The following is a 20,124-nucleotide window of genomic DNA, read 5'->3' as shown; positions in this document are numbered from 1 at the left end:
CTATGTCCACCCCTAATCGTATATAGTAAATCTAATCGTCAATAATCCACTAAGAATTACTGCCCAAAATTCGAATGAGTTGATCCGATTGGTTGATTTTTATTCTCTAACCATATTTCGTCTATAATAATGAACAAATGTTTATTTCTTAACAGATGTTCATTAATAAGACATGGACTTCATTTGAAACACCTCCAACCTAAAAAACAATCGATCTATATCAAAATTCCATCTTTAAAGATGTCGATAGAATATAAATAGTAATTACCATACACTATATTGGAGAGACCAAACGTCCATTGTAATTTTGTTTCAAATTTGTTAGAAAAAAGTTCGAATGTCAAACATAAATATATGTCAAAAATTTGTGTGAGACGATCTTACGAGTCGTATTTTGTGAGATATATATCTTATTTGGGTCATCCATGAAAAAATATTACTTTTTATGCTAAAAGTCTTACTTTTTATTGTGAATATCGGTAGGATTGACCCGTTTCACATATAAAGATTCGTGAGACTGTCTCACAAGAGATCTACTGTATATATATATATATAATTTTGATATTTTTCGTAATTATTACGTGAACATTCATAATTTAAACATAATTACACTTGTACAATCTGATGATACCTCGTCTGTGACAAATAATTATCGATTACTATAAAACTGGTCGAGAATCCGCTCTCTCCTCTGTCTACTCTCCTGACTTAAAACCTCGGCAGCCCCCCAGACCCAACAAATCACCGGACAGAACACGAACCGAGGAACCACTCCCTGCTGCTACTTAGGCAGGCAATCGAGCTGCGATTGTAATTGGTAGTATTCTGCTTCCATTTTTTTGACGGATTCGGATTTTCATTTCATGCTCGTTTAATACATGTACATGTATATTTATACGAGGGGTTTTTTTTTCGGTGGCTAGCTTCTGTGAGAACTGAGAGGTCTATTCTGAGATAAAATAATGTTTTTTCAATGACCTGGTTGTTTGTTTCATTATTTGTTCACATTTGGATGATTTTATTAATGGGTTTTTCATGGTTATGCGTTTAGCTGACGTGGTCAAGGACTTGAAGTTATGTTAACGTTCTTTGAGCTTCTTATTGGGATTTACTGGTTCTAAATATGGGAATTGAGATTTTGTCAACTTTTTTTCTGGTTCAATGCGCATTCCTCGTTGGGAAAGTGGTGATATTAAACTTTTGGAGTGTCCTGTCTCAAGCTCTATCTTTATGTCCATTTGGCTCTGTTTGTTTTGATGCTCATTAATGGTGATTTACCATCAATGCATGAAACTAGGAGCTTGCTTTGAGAAATTTGATGATCCTTTTGTGTTTGTTACGTGATTTTAATTAGTGCATTTCTTGGCGTAAGGTTCGAGATGGCCGGAAAGTCGAATAGAGGGAAGAATCGCAAAGGGTCAGTCGAGCAACCTGTCTCTTCTAATCCCCCCTCGAATGACAGTCCAAGGAGCGCCCGTGCTAATGGTGATGCAAGCTCTAATGAATCAGCTGAAATAAAGTCCGAGGTAATGGATAAAGGAACTGCGTCCCACCAGCATCCTTCAAAACAAGGTAATGTTTAAGATGCTCCGATTCTTTTGGCCGTGCCCATAATAATGACAAATTCGGCCGGCTTTTAGGATAGCGAATTTGCACCACTTTTGATTTGAAGGAGCAGTTTCGGCTCTTTTCTCATAGAGGTTTATCAAATAATAATAAGAAAAGTTTTCGCGGTGTGTTTTTAATGACGTAGAGTTAATTCTCTTACCAGAATCCGGGGACATTTGCGTTACCCCTAGAAAAATCCTTTCCCTTTTTGGAGGCCCTCTTATGTGTATATTTTCCATCTCATTCTACCGTTATGTTTCCCAACTTGAATGGTTTTGATACCAGTTGACTTATTGCAAAGGTCTCCTCATACATATACTCACACTGACACACATTAGGCACACACTTTGTTCATGCATTCAATTTATAACTGACTGAATGATCGGTGTTTCCTTCTATCGCAGCTGAAGTTCATCTTTATCCAGTTTCTGTTAAAATACAAGGAGGCGAGAAGCTTGAGCTGCAAGTAAGCTGGCATACTTTTTAGTTTGAATTTAGATACCTGGTGTCGTGGCATGTAGCAGTTTAACTGATTTCCTCCATATTAGCAATTGCTTCAGAAGTTGATGACTGCTGTTTTTTTAATCATATTCATATGATGACTTTTTCATCTTCTTCGACTGGCATTATAATTTTGTTTGAATCTACTTCTTATCTAAAAATTCATCGGTGTTTGTAGTTAAGTCCAGGAGATTCTGTGATGGATGTGAGGCAATTTCTTGTAGATGCTCCAGAGACATGCTTCTGTACTTGCTATGATTTGCTATTGCATACAATGGATGGTTCTGTTCATCATCTAGAAGATTATAATGAAATACGTGAAGTGGCTGATATCACTAGTGGGAGCTGCCTTTTGGAGATGGTTCCTGGTAATCTCTCCTTAATCTACCTGGTTTTGGCAAAAAATTAGCACTGACTTTCGAACTTACTGATGATTGACATTTACCTTTAATCAACAAGATGTGGGTTGCTTACACGTACGTTTAATTCGTATGTAATAAATATTGTTGCATGGGATAGTACATCATCTGCTGTGGAAAATTCCGCAAAGAGGTTCATTTTTTTCACGTTATGCATTTGCCAGTCATTTCTACAATTGTTGCTCCTGGTTCTAAATTAAACCTATTCTTTGCAGCATTATATGATGATCGATCTATCAGAGCACACGTACATCGAACTAGAGAATTGATTTCTCTTTCGATGCTGCATTCTTCTTTGTCCACCACTCTTGCTCTACAACATGAGATAGGCAAAACCACATCTGGAAAATTAGGTCCCACCCTTTACCTGTTCAGCCTTTATCTGTGTTGGTTTCTCATTTTAGTTTTCTCTTTGAATTTAATTCTCATTTGGGTACTATTTTTTTCTACATATAGATGTTGCGAAAGCTGAGTTGCCCGAACTTGATAATTTGGGTTTTATGGATGTTGGTTCTGGTTCTCTAACTAACCTATTGTCATCACCTTCTAAAGAGATTAAATGTGTGGAAAGTATTGTTTTCTCATCATTGAATCCTCCTCCAAGCTACAGAAGGTTGCCCAAATTCTGAATCATTGCCACACTAACAGAGCACATCAAATTATGAAGTTCGCTTGCTCTCAAGATTTGACTGTCAATTTTATTTCCTTCAGAAGTCCCATGCTAATGACTGAGTTTGTTTCTTGCTGCATGTAGGCTTTCTGGAGACTTAATTTATTTGGACATGGTAACTTTGGAAGGAAACAAATATTGTATAACAGGAACAACTAAAGCTTTCTACGTGAACTACAGCCTTGGAAATGTACTTGATCCAAGGCCTAACAAAAGTGCTTTTGAAGCAACAACTCTTGTTGGGCTTTTGCAAAAGATAAGCCCTAAATTCAAGAAAGGTACCACAAAATGACTTCTGACCTGTCTAATAATTTGTGCCTCAAGGTTAAAAATCTAAGAATTAGTATATCAGTTTCCTTTTCTTTTCTTATTCAAGCTTTTCGCGAAATTTTGGAGCAGAAGGCCTCTGCACATCCCTTTGAAAATGTTCAATCTTTATTACAACCAAATTCATGGATCGGCTCGTATCCTATTCCTGGTACGTTCAAATTTCTCTAACAGTTAATTTGATGCTTATAGGTCATTGAGATTTATGAGATAGTGTATCTATTGTCTTACTATTCTCTATGTTATTGACAATAAGCATCTTAGTCTTTGATTGGGCAGGTTGGAGTGTCGGTAGTTAATCTTTTAAATTAAAAGTATTGTGTCTTATGTTTTTGAACATGCTGATGTAAACCATCCCCAATTTATCTTCAGTTCTTTTCTCAATAATCTCAAGTCTCTCCTTGGAGGCTTGGACCATGTAGTGGAACTTCTCCTCATTTTTCACCTCCTTTTCATTTCTTATGAAAAAAGTAAATTTTCACCTGATCTTTTGGGAAGCATTTTGTCCAATTATAAATCATCCCAAAAACTCTAATTCTGAAATGCTTTTGGGTATGTGCTATCTTGATATTTCAATTATCTTTCTTTCATACCCTCATGTTGATTTCAGCCAGGCAATGTGGAATTTATAGGTCATCTACGTGCCAGATGTATACTATTTCAATTTATATAATTTATTTGGTAGAATTTTGTTGTTGCTCATGTATACGGGCCAAAATTGCTTGAGCATGAGTGCATGGTTTTTAGATGGTGTGTAAATCCTGCTAAAGTATGGACCAACATATTTTAATCAGGACTTGACTTGATTTGGTGTGTTATAAACAGTTTTGATCGGTATGAATTTGTGTATCTATTTTATTTTTACTAGACTCATGGATGGTGGTAATTCAGATCACAAGCGCGATGCAGCTAGGGCTGAAAGTTCTCTTACCCTCTCTTTTGGAAGTGAGTTGATTGGCATGCAAAGAGATTGGAATGAAGAGTTACAGTCATCTCGGGAGTTCCCCCATGCTACACATCAGGAGAGGTGCACATTTTGTACATCTTTGCACATCCATTGCCTACCTAGGTAATCCTATAGTAAGATCAAGTCAATTTGAGTTGTTCACTGTATATATTGCTATTGTAGGATTTTGAGAGATAGGGCTCTCTACAAAGCGACATCTGATTTTGTTGATGCTGCTATCAATGGTGCTATTGGGGTGATTAGCAGATGTATTCCACCTATTAATCCAACTGATCCAGAGTGCTTCCATATGTAAGTGTTGAGTCGTATGTGTGTGCGTGCACACGCGTTCTCTCTATGCTTTTTGTGTGTGTTCTCTCTCTGTAGTCTTTCGTATTAGAGCTTTTCCACCTCCATTTTCCCGAAACTTGCATTTAGGAATAACTTCTGTTTCATTAAAACTGGTTTATTTTTTTAACTTAGGTATGTTCACAACAACATATTCTTCAGTTTTGCGGTTGATGCGGATCTTGAACAACTGTCCCGGAAGCAGTCATCTGAAGATAACTCTAAAACTGAAAACATAGCCTCATTGCAGAGTTTTTCTGAGAAGAAATATAACAATGTGCCCCAAGGAGCTTCTAGATTTTCTGATGCAGATGAGTCTGCTGCCTGCGATACAAAATATAATAATGACATCGATGGCTTATCCCCTGATATGCCTGCAGATGCCCGGTTAGCTGAAAGCGAACAAGCTACATATGCAAGTGCTAACAATGACTTGAGAGGCACCAAGGCGTACCAAGAAGCTGATGTTCCAGGGTTGTACAATCTTGGTATGGCAATCATTGATTACCGAGGTCATAGAGTTGTAGCACAGGTGTGTGCGCTCAAACTTATCTTGAACAGAGAGCAGTAAGTTTAATAGTATTTTAGATGTCAAAGTCAACTAGAATAGAGTGTTGGCTAGCTTTTTAAGGAAAATGGAGCTTTCTACCCTATCTGATCTGCTGATGATCATCTCATATGTGCTACCGTTATCATGTTTACATGTGAAGATTGTAGTATCTTTTACAGAATATATTGATGCAATAAGATGATTTTTCCCTTGGCGTGATAATTATTTTTTGGGTTGTGTTATATACATCCTTTCCTCTTCTTCAGAGTGTCTTGCCGGGAATTCTTCAAGGTGACAAGTCTGAATCCCTTTTGTATGGTTCTGTTGACAATGGCAAGAAAATATGCTGGAGTGAAGATTTTCATTCCAAGGTATAAATAAGCTGTCATTCTAGTGTTAGTTATTCCCTCCCAAAATCAGTATGTATATATTTTCGTATTCAATCTATATCTAGTAGAATACTTACTGTAGAGTTTTTCCGAAAATCCAAATCTTTATCCACTCATGGAAATCAGGAATCGTATCTCGCTTCCTGCTTATATTGCTCTAGAAATGTCATTGGCATACAGGTGGAAATTTGTTATGCCAATCAAAAGTACAGCTTTCCTGAAATATCGAAAGGCAGGATACTTTAGATTATGATGTTTAATGACCATTAAGAGTTACATGATGTGCTTAAAAAGTTTATTTGCTCTAACTTCTACTCCAATAAGATTTTGAATTCGAAAAAGATCTATTGAAATTGGTACTCTTCTGACCCCAACATTTATCTGTGTTAATATTCTGATCTTGAGATCTGCTGTGAACTTTTGCTTAGTTTGATGCAGTATGTTGCCTGACGAATTTTTTCCTTATTCAAACTACGTATTTGTTATTTATTTTTTAAATGTCTGGAGTATCTAGGTTGTCTTTTTTTAAATTATTATTATCACTGCAATGTTTTACTTTTGACGGCACTTGTTGAGGGCGTGTGTTACTTAATTCCAAGATGTAATTTTTGTTTCCTAGAATATTCGCGGTGGACTTGAGTTGTATTCAGATATATGTAAGGCGGTAGCTTGTTTATTATTTGGTGAATGCTTATACATTCTGCTTAGTTATCTTATCTTTATTCTATCAAGTTGAAATTCAAAAATGTTTTGCACGACTCGGTAGTTTTCATATTAATGTCTTCATCTGAAGTATATCGTTTTTATCTTTATTTATCTTGTAGGTACTAGAAGCTGCCAAACGTCTTCATCTGAAGGAACATACTGTGCTGGATGGATCTGGTAAATTTTTCAAGCTAGCTGCTCCTGTTGAGTGTAAGGGAATAGTCGGTAGCGATGACAGGTGAAACTTTCTCCTTCAAAATTGTGTTGTAAATCATCTATTTAGCTTCTTTTAGGGATATTTCAATTCCTTCTATCTTGTAAATTCTTGTTTAAGACCTGTAACATTTTCAGGCCACACGTTGGAGCCGTTTTTTTTCTTTTTTGTTATTAGAGTTTTCTTTCTTTTTACTTGGTCTGGACGGGTGAGTACAAGCGTTTTTTGGGGACCGATCCGTGCAGTTGTGACTTCACATTTATCATTACTGCTTCATTACTTTTTATGCTTGATCACATTTTAGGTTGTGACGTCGTTTTGTGTTCAGATATTATCTTTTGGACTTGATGAGAGTCACTCCTCGTGATGCAAATCATACTGGCCCAGGTTCCAGATTTTCTATTTTGAGACCTGAACTGATAACTGCATTTTGCCATGTAAGATCTTGAACTAATGACTTCCTTTTGCCTTGTAGGATCCTGAACTAATAACTGCCATTTTCCATTCTTGATAGATTAGACTTTTTGTTTATCAGCATATCTTCTAAAGTATATGGATATCGTGGATTCCTAAGTTTTTGGATGATTTAATTGAATAGGCTGAAGCGGCTGAAAATTCTGAATGTGGGGTTGAATCTGAAGAAACTACTGTTGCCTCTGAAAAATCAAGCATTATTAATGCTGAAGAAGTGAATAAAATCAAGGAAAGTGCAACATCAAATGGTGACACACTGGTAAATGTTTTGTGGGAGTAACCTTTTTGATGCTAAGAGTAGCCTCTACATAACGTAAATATGTGTTAACCAAATTGATGTGTCCTATCATGTTGTATGGGCACATGCCATCTGGCAGTCCTGCCTATCAAAATCAGTTGAAGCAAAGGACCTTGACCTTAAAGTTTTCTGGTCAAAATTACTTAAGAAAATGTATTATGCTATTACGGACGTTTCAATAATACGTCTTTGAACAACTATATGTACTGTAAATACTATCTGTAGCTTGGTATAAAATCTCTATAAGGAAAATAATTATCCTTCAAATTTATTTACAGCTAAAAATTGAGTAGTAGTCGTTGTAGGGTGCTTAGCGGACTTCTCATCTGCCCTTTCGTAACTTTTTCTAATGTTATAATAAAATTAGTCGTTTCATATAAAAAAAGAAAATAATTATTCTTCATTATTCAATTCAACATACACGGTACAATCTGAAATATATATATAAAGAAAAGCCTAACTGCATATACCTACAATATTCCAATTATCTACTCTTACTTTAAACTTTAAATAAATATCCTAATTATCTTATCTAAGATCTTCAACACTTTCCCTCAAGTTTGGCGGTATATGTTTGTCATGTCAAGCTTGGTCTTTAGTTCTTCAAAATGCGGTCGATGGAGGGCCTTTGTCAAGTCACGTGTTGTTCTTTTCTAATGCTTTGATCTCATCAAAGGCGGCAACCTTCCATTTAGGATCCTTGAGTTCATCCTCGATTGAGCCAGGAACCTGTACTTCATCTAAACTAGACACAAAAGAAGATATGCAGGAGATAATGATTTAAATGAGACAAAGTTACATATCCGGTGTTGAGTACATGTCCTAGTTCCTTTTCTTAAAGCAATATGTCTATCATCAATGTCGCAATTATCAATTATGGGAGAATTACTGTCCAATTCAGCAGTACCTTGGTCTTTTTCATTGGGGATTTGCCTCGTAGATGATTCTTGGGTTGGTTGACTTTGTGCTGCTTCTTGTGACCTTCCTTCTTGAATAAACCTTGATTGGGGTGTTTGGGGAAGTTGGTAGGTGGTTAGGTTCTGGATTGACATGGATTGGGTCGGCAAATGAACTGGGATCCCAATTTAGAGATTCACAGTTTTTACTCTCCCCTGAATGGAGAAATTGGGGTAGAACGGTTCGTTTTCGAATAGGGTGATATAAAGAGAGTGATATAACTTTTTGGTTATCGGTGAGGAGCATTTGTAGCCCTTCTGGTTAGGAGACTACCATAGAAAGTTGCATTTGATGGCTCGCGGATATAGTTTTCCACGATGTTGGGAACAAAGATGGACGAAGGCATTGAATAGAGTTTAAGAGACGAGTTTGGGGAAAATGTTCAAGTAGAGCCTTGATAAGGGTTTTGTAGTCGAGGACACGACAAGACATACAATTAATTAGGTAAGTGGCAGTAAGTACATCATCACCCCAAAAATGGCTGGAGACTGTGTATGTGAACAAAAGATAGCGGGTAGCTTCAAGAATGTGACTGTTTTTTCGTTCAGAAACCTCATTTTGTTGAGGAGTGTTGACACAAGAACTTTGGTGGATAATCCCATGGCTAGCCAGATAAGTCCCCAACACAAATTTAAAATAGTCACGAGCACGATCAATGCAGAGGACTTGTATTTGGACAGAAAACCGAGTTTGAATCCAGGAATGTAAATGCTAGAAAAAGGAAGTTGTTCTAGACTTGTCTTTCACGAGGAATACCCACGATACGTGATTTTGATCATCCATAAACAAAAGGAACCAACGAGTATCTGTAACATTTTTAATTTTTGATGGCCCCATAGATGTCACTGTGGATGAGTGAAAAGGGCGTCGAGGGTTTGTATGGTTGTGGTTTGAAAGTGCTACATGTATGTTTGGAAACTTAGCAAAAATCACATCGAAGGAAACACGGGTTGGGGAATATTTGCTTGACTAATAGAGCACTTCTTGGAAGTGGTGGTGGAGATGCTCGGTGGAAAAAGATTCATTGTGGAAAAGAGTTATCAAGAGTATTTATGGATTACAAGACAACGGCTGGGACGTGAGGCTGGCGAGGAACACGACCTTTAAAAGCCCCTGGAAGTTTATTTCTCGGTCATACTCGACTTTTCATCAACTGATTAGGGCAGTTCTAAAAGGGGGGAATATTATTCGATTTTGGGAAGATATTTGGGGGGGGGGGCGGTGTTTTGTCATTCAAAGATCGTTTTCCATCTCTGTTTCTAATATCCACATCAATTAACAAACCAATCGCGAGCTTTTTAGATGTAAATGAAAATGATCTTGGAGTTAATAATAATAATTTTCATTGGGATGTGCTTTCAGGAGAGCCTTAAATGAGGTAGAATTAGAAAAATTCAGCCGTAAACATGAAGAGAACCAGGACTATCTTCTGTTGCATTGTTCTTTTTCACGGGGTTTTTGGACAAGAGTACTGCAAGAGCTTCGTTTCGCATGGACCTTTCCACGAAAGGCCCGGGATTTATTTATCATGGACACTTCCTTCACAAACGGCAGAAGGAACAACAGTTTCTGGTATTTGGTTGTTCGCGGCATCTTTTGGTCGCTTTGTTTAGAGAGGAACAGTAGAATATTTGCGGATTCGGCAGAGTCTTTGGATGACGTATGGTCAAAGATAAAATTCAGGGTCGCGACTTGGACAACACTGCTGCCGGAGTTTAAACATTTACTTATTGCGGATGTGGTTATGGATTGGAATTTTGTATGCTGCTGATTTAAGCTTATAAATTTTCTTTTATTATCTTTTTGTAATCTAATTCTAAGGATTACTATCCTTTGTAATCCAACTTAATATTTTAATAAAGCTCGGTTTCGTATCAAAAAAAAGATCTATAGTGCCATAAAAGAATATCATTCTCTTTATTGGAATTGAAACCATAACAGGAAATGGGAAAATTTGGTCTTGGAATACTCAGTGGTCCAGCCTGGAAGTGAGGCTCCATATGGAAGAGAAACAAGCCAGCACGTAGTTCAGCACTGCCAATCGTCTTCTCCGATGCATTTCCTGAAAAAGACAAGAAGTCACAAAGAATTTATTAGCGCAGCGGATGTTGTCATTAATCTTGCTAACAAACAATAAATTAATAGTATGATCAGGGACGAAGAACACAAATTTGTAAGCAAATAATATCATGGGAGAGTTGTACAGAACCAACACCCAAGATGTTTGAACTAGAACCATTGGCAATTCGTACATATCGAGAGCCCCCACACGACTTGTAAGTGCTAAAAATGGAAAGACTATTGGTCATGTGATCAGAGGCACTCCAGTCAACAATCCATGTAAAAGACAAATCCTGATTTGAGGAAAATGCAATGGAAAATTGCCTTGGTGCGCTGCATTAGCCGTACTCAAAAGTGTCGTGGATGGGGCATAATTCTGAGCAATAATCTGGCCAAACAGACGCTGAAGGGCATTGAGCTGCTGTTGGGTGAAAGGTTGTTGCGGGACAGTGGAAACAACATCGACAGTAGCCGAATTAGCAGGACGTTCCCTATCTAGTTTCTAGTCTGCCGATTTGCCATGAATGCGATAGCAAGTGTCCGAGGTGTGATTTGGTTTCTTGAACTCGTCACACCATAGATGGCCATTCCCCATGTGTTGACTGTTTGTGGAAGTAGAATGTGGCGAATGACGTGTCGGGACTGGACAAAAACGAGGGTCAGAAGCATCACTGGTAGGGGGAAAAGCCCGACATCAACTTCTGGGGACTTTCCTCGTGGCGGACCTCGGAGTGGCAGTGGGTTTTGTGGCCAAGATGTGGCCACGAACTTCATCGAGGGATGAGCAGGAACTTGAATACATGTTTTGTCTCCACAATCTCCTTGAATTTTGTTTCACCAGTTGCACATTTCCATGTAATTTTATATGATTCGAACAAATCCAGCTGCTGCGAGAGTTTGGCGAGGGCATCGAAGTAAGTTGTGACCGTCCTCACCCTGGCGGACGTCATGTAGGCAGCCTTCCACGCTGAATAATTCATAAGTGTTGTCACGGGCAGAATACGTATTCCGGAGTGCATCTCATATTTCTTTGGCAGAAGAATTTCTGGGACCGTGGAATTGATAAGTCAAGACATGAGCATCATGTTCTCAGCGTTCCAGGATTTGAATTTTCTATTAGTAGTGGCCGGTCGTTTGGAGGAGCCAGAGATGAGATATTCCTTTCCTTTACCGCATATAAACATCACAACGGATTGAGACCATTGTAGATAATTTTGGTCATTGAGTTTGTGGCAGCTAATGGATCGAAGCGGAGAGAGATCGGGTGTGGTTGGATCCGTCGGAGCTGGTGGTTGTTTATCAGAATCTTACAAAAAAGCCATATTGCCGCATTCTGTCATTGCAGCAGCTATAGGGTTTATTTCTGAACATCTGATACCATTTAGTTTGGTATAAAATCTGTATAAGGAAAAGAATTATCTTTCATTATTCAATTGAACGTAAATGATACGATCTAAAAATATACATAAAGAAAAGCCTAACCGCATATCCCTACAATATCTAATTATCCACTCCTAGTTAAACTTTAAATAAATATCCTAATGTTCTTATTTAAGATCTTCAACACTATCTTCCGTGATTGGCCAAACAGAAGATAAGAACTTGCATTTAATTATCATAACAGTTGACATATATGAATGAAATGGGTGTACAGCAATGTCATGTAGCTTTTAAGTTGATTTTCCGAAGTCTTAGCTAGTTGCTGCAAAATTATAGAACATCACAACTGCGATGAGCTCTGGACGGACTGCAATTTATGGTTACTATGACCTAATTTTACTACATTCTAATGTGTGTATTTTCAGCTGCTGCAAAATTGTAGAACATCGTGATTGTGATAACCTCTGAACAGACTTCAGTTTAGGTTGCATGGCCTAGAGATTATTACGTAATTTTACTATTATCTAATGTGTTTACTCTGCATATATTCTAGTTTTAAGTGTAGCTACACCTATTTCTGGTCACATATGATTGTTAACGGGTTGCTGCAGGCTATGGAAAATGGCGTGAAGAAACATTTTCAAGAAAGTGGTTCTCATTCTGAAATTAAAGATGCAAAAAGTGAGATACTATTCAATCCCAATGTTTTTACCGAATTTAAGTTTGCTGGGAATCAAGAGGTATCTTGTAATTTGTTTATCTCATCTTTTATTTTACCAAATATCTGGAAAGTTTGTTGATATTCCACCGACAATATTTCTCAGGAGATCACCGCAGATGAGGAGCTTGTGCGGAAAGCAAGTTTACATCTTAAAGATGTTGTACTACCTAAATTCATACAAGATCTTCGCACCCTTGAGGTTTCACCAATGGATGGGCAAACTTTAACTGAAGCTCTTCATGCCCACGGGATTAACGTTCGTTATATCGGAAAAGTAATAATATGTCCTGGATGGTTCCTCAATTCCCTTTTATGATCGCATACATGGGTTTTTTCATTTTTGTAGCTTTAACTGGGAAACAAAGGTTTATGGTGCAGGGATCTCTTGCTAGCTTTGACTGGCTGACTTTTTTTTATTGGTGCTACAGGCTGCCGAAGGGACCAGAGATATGCCTCACCTGTGGGATCTTTGTTCTACTGAGATTGTTATCAGATCTGCTAAGCATATTATCAAGGTGATCATCTATCCGATAAGGAAAAATTCCGGATGCTGTGTTGTGTATGGTTGGTTATCCATGATTGCAGCCACTAATGAATATTTGAGGGCCAACAACTTTGTTGTCCTCAAAACTCTTAAAATCACATTATTTTAATTAATGAGCTGCCAACAACATCATTTACTTCCTAAACTACAAATTGTGTATTTGTAATCTATTCTCACCTTTTTAGCCAAATCTAACTTCAAACAACTATGTATTGGGTGTACAGTTCTAAAATTTGTTAGGCGCTAGTCGGGCGCATACCATCATTTAGGCGCCGTTATGCGGATTCCATGATATCAACATAATAAGATGAAGTTTGGTGTGTTAGAGCAAGCCGAACATATTGCATTTTTTGTTGGACTTTGGTTAGGGCTTATAAAAAAAGTACTTTTTCATTTTTTTAAATTTAAAGTAAAAGCCCAAAATAGAACCAAAAAAAAAAAGAAAATCGGCCAGCTAATGACTAGCACTTTTTCGGTGCGGTCAGCCGGCGCCTAGGCTGATTTTTAGAACACTGATTGGGTGTTTCTTGTCCAACTTTACTTCCATTAAACAATTAGTTAAATACCATGGAAATGAAACTTATTCTGAATGGCGAAAGAGATGGTTGACATTGATTTAATTAGATTCCATTTTAAATTTAAAATAATAAAAGTACATTGAAATTCATTAATATGGAATTTCTATGTTGTATTAAAACAGAAATGAAGTCATAATTTTATGTAATGTTATTAAAGCAGTTGTATGTAGTAATTGCTGTTTATGCATTTTTGTGGAGCAATAATTTAGACTATTTAAAAATATTTGTGTCCTTTTTCATAATTAATTGAATTGTATTCGAAAAAAATGTGCAAATCATTTCCTTTACCTGTATAATTGAATAAATTTTTGTGTCTTACATCTTTTTAAATGGAGAAAAAATATTCTGAAGAAAAACACTGGACCCTGGAGATACCTGCATGCCTTAAAACAGCTTATACTGTATATTTCATTCTCAGTTTGGTGCAAGACCAGAATGAAAGAGAATTGCAGTAAAACAGTTAGTTCAGAACTATTTGGTGAAGACATGAAGTCTTGAGAGATTGAGGGTAAAATATTGTTCAATCACACTTTAGATCCAGGATGTGACTGATAGGCTTCTTTGTGAGGAACTGTTGATTTAGCCAAAACTAATTAACTCCATTATTAAATGGAAACTACTTTTCTTTCTCCTTGGTTTCCTTTGGAGATTTGGCCTAAAATGTGGTATACTGTTAGGTAAGTGTTACTTTAAACATCATGATTTTTGCTTGAAAGTTCTACGGTTTTGGCGCAGTTAATAAAATGAGGCAAACTTCTGGGAATTGGACCTGGCACATCACTTGTCCTTTTAACTTAGCATCCACTTGTGGGTTTCCCCTTGATTCTGTTAATCTTTTTTAGAGATCATGCTTTTTTACCTTAAAATCTCATAGTCTTGTCATTTCAATTACGAGTGAACACTCCCAAGTTCCAGTATCGTTTTTCATTTACCTTTTTTCACTATCGTGTAGGAATCTAGAGAACAAAAATTGAAAAGATTGAATTTGGATATTAAATTTCACTCCAGCGCTTAAAGTTATCACAGATAAGGTCATGAGGTTCTACTGTTATACATATGGTCACAAAATGAATTCACCAATTTTGATGTGACTACGTTGTCATTTCATTATTCACTTAAATTGCAGCCTGACTTTTCTTTATTCATCTGACATGGTGTAATAGAGTAGTAATGGATTATGACGCTGAAGTATGATGCCAATTATACATCTAGTGGAACATTAATTAACCTGTAGCCACACATTGTGCAATTCAACAATCAGGGAGGCAATGTTGACCTTCCTGTCTCGTTACTGGGTGGTGCAAATTTTGTTTATTAATTCTTCTTTGTCGTTATGCTTGAAATTCTGGTGTATGTTCAACTTTTGCTCCTTGGTGGTACTAGTGCGTTTTGAGATGAATTGCTTAGTCATTCTTTTATTTAATATAAGTCGCTGTTCTTTAGCTCTCGGCACGGTTTCTTTTGAAGAACCTATTATGTATTTATGTATTTCTTTTGCTTTCCTTCTTACAACGTATGACATTTTTAAGGTGCCATTGATGTTTGGGATGCTTTTGTATTCTGAACTTGATCTGATTCTCATGAATGGTTAGGAGTTGAAGCTATTACCAATGCTAAATTTCTTTTATCTGTAAACACTTTTCAAAGGCTAGATCTTTTGGTCGTTATATATGCTATAATGAAGTTAACCTAATTACTACTACCTATTCTTCTGGACCTGTAGGACATCTTAAGAGACATAGAGGATCATGATCTTGGACATGCAGTATCACATTTTTTCAATTGTTTTTGTGGAAATGTCCAGTCTGTCCCTGCTAAAGGTGTTGCAAATAGCACACCTCTGAAAAACCAGAAGGTAGGCAAACATTATCTTGATCTTCTGAATGCTTGTCATGACTTCTTATTCTTTTCGCTCACTTGATCTAGAAATTCTATTTAGTTGTTTCCTACTTCTTTTGAAGATAAAATTTTGTTGTTGCTGTGTGTACTTATTATTATATATACAACTGTTAGCTCTATATTTTTTTTTTGGCACATTTGTCAAATTGTGTTCCAGCTATCCTGACTTCCATAATTGGAAATTTCAAAGCTTCATATAGGGCATCATGCTTCTGGTAAGTCGCCCAAGGCACAAACCAAGTTTAGAGCGTATGCAAAGAAGAAGCAGTCCTTGTATTTGAGTATTACCTCTGAAAGTTTGTGGTTTGACATCCAGGAATTTTCAAAACTCAAATATCAGGTATCTTTGCCTTGCTTGATTTTATTTTACATCTCTCTTGGTGGAAAACATTTTTGTTGATATTATTTGAATGTGCAGTTCGAGTTGCCAAAAGATGCGAGGCTGAGGGCGAGGAAAATTTCCGCAGTCCGAAATCTTTGCCAAAAGGTAACGATTTTTTACGATGATTGTGAATTTGAGTTTCATTCTACAAATAGTTCAAGTATCACAGTTTATTTATTGGGAGATGGAAGTGATTGCATGCTATATGTTGACTTGTTCATTTACTCTTCACATAACTATTTGAATCAATCCATGTATTTCCAGGGTACAGCTTGTGATCAATGAGGAAAATTCCTGTTCTAATAGAAATATAAATCACATGTGTATTACCATAGGGGTGCGGAACCTATCTAGTTGTATGTGTTATTTTTAGCTTTTGAAGCTCTGAGCTTGACTTCCATATGTTGACATGGGATTTTATTCAAGAAAGCAAATTTGTAGTAAATTGCAGTAAAAGTTCTATGTCATGGCCCTTATCAGTGCCTTTTGAATTGGTTGTATGTATCCATTGTGCTCATGAAATAGCAGTGAGCCTGTATTATTCATACGATTATTATTTTTCTTAATAGGTCGGAATTACCCTTTCTGCTCGCAAGTTTGATCCGGACTCCCCAATGCCTTTCCAAGTTTCAGACATATTGAATCTACAACCTGTGGCGAAGCATTCCATTCCAGTTTGCTCAGAAGCCAAGGAACTCGTCGAGACAGGAAAGATTCAATTAGCAGAGGTAATTAACATGTCAGCAGAAGTGTAACTTGTATGTATTTAAATTTCCAGTACCAGATATCATGTGTGTTCTCAGATCAACAGTATTCTATGTGATAGTACATTTTTTTGTGATAACTTGTGTAAAATTTTGAAACAGGTTGAAAGTCATCCATCTTGATACTTTTGATTTTAAAAATTGTACTTGGTTATGCTCTATCCTTTTTTGTTCAAATGTGTTGAGCAATCAGAATTTCACAATTTTCCTGAAAAATAATTTCAATCTCTCTGTGATCAAGAGCTCTTGTTGGACTTGATACCATGAAAAATTACAAGTTTTTACTGCCTTTTCAGGGAATGCTTAGCGAGGCATACACGCTATTTTCTGAGGCTTTTGCTATACTCCAGCAGGTGCGATAATTTATTTAATCTTTGAATGCTCTCTTTCATTGTTTTATGCATTATGATCAAGTATGAACATAAAATGCAGGTTACTGGTCCAATGCATCGAGAGGTTGCTAATTGTTGCCGGTAATTATGGTTGAACTTCATGTTACTGTCATTAATCAAGGCATCAAAACATTAGCCTGTCATTTACTTATGCTAGTTCTACCAAAATATTTAACATCGATGTTTTATCATCAGCTACTTGGCCATGGTTTTATATCACGCTGGAGATATGGCTGGAGCCATCATGCAACAGCACAAGGAACTTATTATTAATGAACGTTGCCTTGGACTGGACCATCCTGACACTGCTCACAGGCACATATCGTTTACCTTTTAATTTATTTACTATGTTCTACACTATCAGCATTTTGGGACCTTTTTATTTTCCACAGTTTTTTCAGTTGATTGATTCAGCTGGCTGATTTCGGTTGTCAGCACTCTTGGGATAGATTAGACACTGATGAAATTTCTATAAGGATGATGATATTGATTTATCTTGATGTTGTAACTAATCATTGTTTGAAACTATATTTCTCATTCACTGGAAAGAATAAAATTTAGCAGGCGACTAGGGGTAGGGTGAGATGGTGAATGCTTCTATGCTGCAGTACCTTCTTGGATGTTTTGTATCTTTCATTACTCTTGTGATCTTCTATTGCTTATGCATGTAGTATTTTGCTGCAGTTATGGGAATATGGCTCTGTTTTACCATGGTCTCAACCAGACAGAGCTTGCATTGCGCCATATGTCAAGGGCATTGCTCCTCTTAGGTTTGTCATCTGGCCCAGATCACCCTGATGTTGCTGCTACTTTTATAAATGTCGCAATGATGTATCAAGATATTGGAAAGATGGATACTGCCCTTCGATACTTGCAAGAAGCCTTAAAAAAGAATGAAAGACTGCTAGGAGAGGAGCATATTCAAACTGCTGTGTGTTATCATGCTTTGGCAATTGCATTTAACTGCATGGGAGCCTTCAAACTTTCTCACCAGGTTGCTGCGTTATCTGAATATTTCTTTAATGAAGTTTGATTATGCAATTGGCTATCCTTATATATTTAATCTTCGATATAGTAGCATGAAAAGAAAACATACGATATTCTTGTGAAACAACTTGGAGAGGACGACTCCAGAACACGTGACTCCCAGAACTGGATGAACACATTCAAGATGCGTGAGGCTCAGGTTATTTCTGCCGTCTGTTGATTAATTGTTGGTGCATGCCTATTTATGCCTTTTTGTTTTCCTGCCATATAACAAATAAATAAAATACGGATTAAAATCCTTCTCCGCAACCCACCCAAACCCCATGGAGAGAAAATAACATGTTTTACATACTGACAGATGAATGCTCAAAAGCAGAAAGGTCAGGCTTTGAATGCTGCCTCTGCTCAAAAGGCTATCGATATTCTCAAGGTATTTGTTCATCTCTCATATTTTCTTGTTTGAGCTCGATGTCCATGTTTCTTGTTTATGTCTATATCTTCGATTATTTGGTCACAGAAATAAAAAGAAACGGAGTTGATATTTTAGTGTTCTCTCAGCTTAGCTAAGAGACTGTATTGAATTCTTGGAAACAACTTTTGAAAGTGTTTTATTTATGTTATATGCATGTACCAGGCTCATCCTGACCTGATACAAGCTTTTCAAGCGGCTGCTGGTGGTAGTCATGGTGCCACTGCAAACAAATCATTCAACAGTGCCATCGTCGGTGAAGCCCTTCCCCGAGGCAGGGGGGTTGATGAAAGAGCAGCTCGAGCTGCTGCAGAAGCACGAAAGAAAGCAGCGGCCAGGGGTCTTTTGACTCGCCCTCATGGAGTTCCTGTCCAAGCTTTACCACCACTCACTCAGTTCCTCAACATAATAAATTCAGGAACGACCCCTGATGCTGTAGACAACAATGCACATGATGAAGAAAAGAGAGAAGCTAACTCTAACATTGTAAACGGAAAGCCCGATTCCAAAGAGAATTTATTGAAACTATGTCAGCAAGATCAGGCTCCTCCAGTTGGATTAGGATCAGGGTTGGCTGCTTTGGATGCCAAGAAGCAGAAATCTAAAGACAAAGCCACATCTTGACTTGGGTCTCGCGGTGAAGTTCGCGAGGTTCCTCTTTTTCAATGACTTGGGTGTGGCTTTGATAAGAAGCAGAGTCTTGTTTTACTCTCTGAGAATCGAGTTACAGGCTCCCTAGGTGCACTCCGGTTCGAGAAATGGAAAGAGTGTATAGACATGCCTGTTTGCTCTTTCCGATATCATCTATTCTTTCAGTAATCGTGCTCCTGAAAATACTGCTTCAGGAAGAATCTCTGTCAAAATATTTAGTCATGAGAATTATATGTAATGTCGTTATAACAAAGAACACAAGGAAACATCTTCCTTCCATGATTCGTGAAATAGTTTTGGCTGCCCATTATCCACTTTTTCTCCCCTCTAATTATTTCTAATAATGAATTTTTAATCCTCTTTCTTGATCGTCTTAAATGTTGGTTTCGGGTTATTTAGCTTGGTGTTGAGGGATGATGCATTGAACATTTGAACCCCAAATTCAATAATCATCTGGGGGTTGACCCAAGAAATTCGAAGAAGTTAAGGAACTCTCATACATTTTCGAAATAATTACAAATTTTAAACATTCGTGTACAATTTAAAATCGACTAAAATTACTGTAATGTAATTATTTATTAGTCAAAATTTTCAAGTTTGTTTTTTTCAAGACAAGCAAGAGATATTTAAGATTGGGGTCGGGTCGGGTCTGGTCTGGTCGATAACATATCGAAATGTGTGGTGATATTATTATTTTGAAAATGTAAAGTTTCACAATTTTATCTCGTGCATTAAAAAGATAGCAAAACACGAGTTTGTGTCCTTGTTGTTCTTTTGCAATAATTGTGATTGGTTGTCTGGTGATCACAACGTGAGAGAGAAGGGGCACCAACCACTTTTGAGATGAAACTTCAAAAATCATATTTTTATACTTTTATTCATCATTTTCT

At 37.1% G+C, this 20,124-nt stretch overlaps 1 protein-coding gene and 1 long non-coding RNA gene across 5 annotated transcripts; one reads left to right on the top strand and one right to left on the bottom strand.

Moving 5' to 3' along the window:
- The first annotated feature begins 623 nt into the window (after nt 1–623).
- LOC142546882 (clustered mitochondria protein-like) lies at nt 624–19,544 on the top strand. 4 transcript variants are annotated; one of them, XM_075654842.1, is made up of 29 exons: nt 624–817; nt 1,373–1,572; nt 2,013–2,074; nt 2,288–2,477; nt 2,744–2,881; nt 2,985–3,141; nt 3,283–3,476; nt 3,575–3,676; nt 4,417–4,552; nt 4,655–4,783; nt 4,955–5,351; nt 5,636–5,740; nt 6,583–6,701; nt 7,006–7,114; nt 7,276–7,410; nt 12,459–12,587; nt 12,672–12,842; nt 12,997–13,083; nt 15,414–15,545; nt 15,780–15,929; nt 16,008–16,076; nt 16,541–16,699; nt 17,032–17,088; nt 17,168–17,208; nt 17,323–17,442; nt 17,812–18,121; nt 18,206–18,313; nt 18,473–18,544; nt 18,749–19,544. In XM_075654842.1, exons 2-29 carry the CDS (start codon nt 1,380–1,382, stop codon nt 19,205–19,207), a joined length of 4,230 nt encoding a protein of 1,409 aa, XP_075510957.1. In that variant the 5' UTR covers nt 624–817; nt 1,373–1,379; the 3' UTR covers nt 19,208–19,544. The 4 variants fall into 4 exon arrangements, with proteins under 4 accessions (XP_075510957.1, XP_075510960.1, XP_075510958.1 ...); XM_075654843.1 differs by having other exon boundaries at nt 642–817; nt 1,355–1,572; XM_075654845.1 differs by lacking the exons at nt 18,473–18,544; nt 18,749–19,544 and having other exon boundaries at nt 18,203–18,313.
- Nucleotides 17,993–18,827, bottom strand: LOC142546883 (uncharacterized). The gene is made up of 4 exons (XR_012820538.1): nt 18,710–18,827; nt 18,467–18,677; nt 18,224–18,374; nt 17,993–18,134 (listed from the first exon to the last, which is right to left on the bottom strand). It is a non-coding gene; the product is annotated as an uncharacterized LOC142546883 (long non-coding RNA).
- Nucleotides 19,545–20,124: the final 580 nt, after the last annotated feature.

The sequence above is a fragment of the Primulina tabacum genome, chromosome 5, assembly GCF_025594145.1.
Source record: "Primulina tabacum isolate GXHZ01 chromosome 5, ASM2559414v2, whole genome shotgun sequence".
Classification (NCBI taxonomy): Eukaryota; Viridiplantae; Streptophyta; class Magnoliopsida; order Lamiales; family Gesneriaceae; genus Primulina; species Primulina tabacum.
The sequence above is the reverse complement of the archived record's forward strand: the minus strand, read 5'-3'. Positions and strand labels throughout refer to the sequence as shown.

What these genes read in the sequence shown, in the direction of transcription:
- LOC142546882 (XM_075654842.1), top strand. Translation starts at nt 1,380, where the DNA reads ATGGCCGGAAAGTCGAATAGAGGGAAGAATCGCAAAGGGTCAGTCGAG. An exon ending in CCTCCTCCAAGCTACAGAAG is followed by an intron (nt 3,142 to 3,282) that starts GTTGCCCAAATT and finishes TGCTGCATGTAG; the next exon opens with GCTTTCTGGAGACTTAATTT. An exon ending in AGTTTGCTGGGAATCAAGAG is followed by an intron (nt 12,588 to 12,671) that starts GTATCTTGTAAT and finishes AATATTTCTCAG; the next exon opens with GAGATCACCGCAGATGAGGA.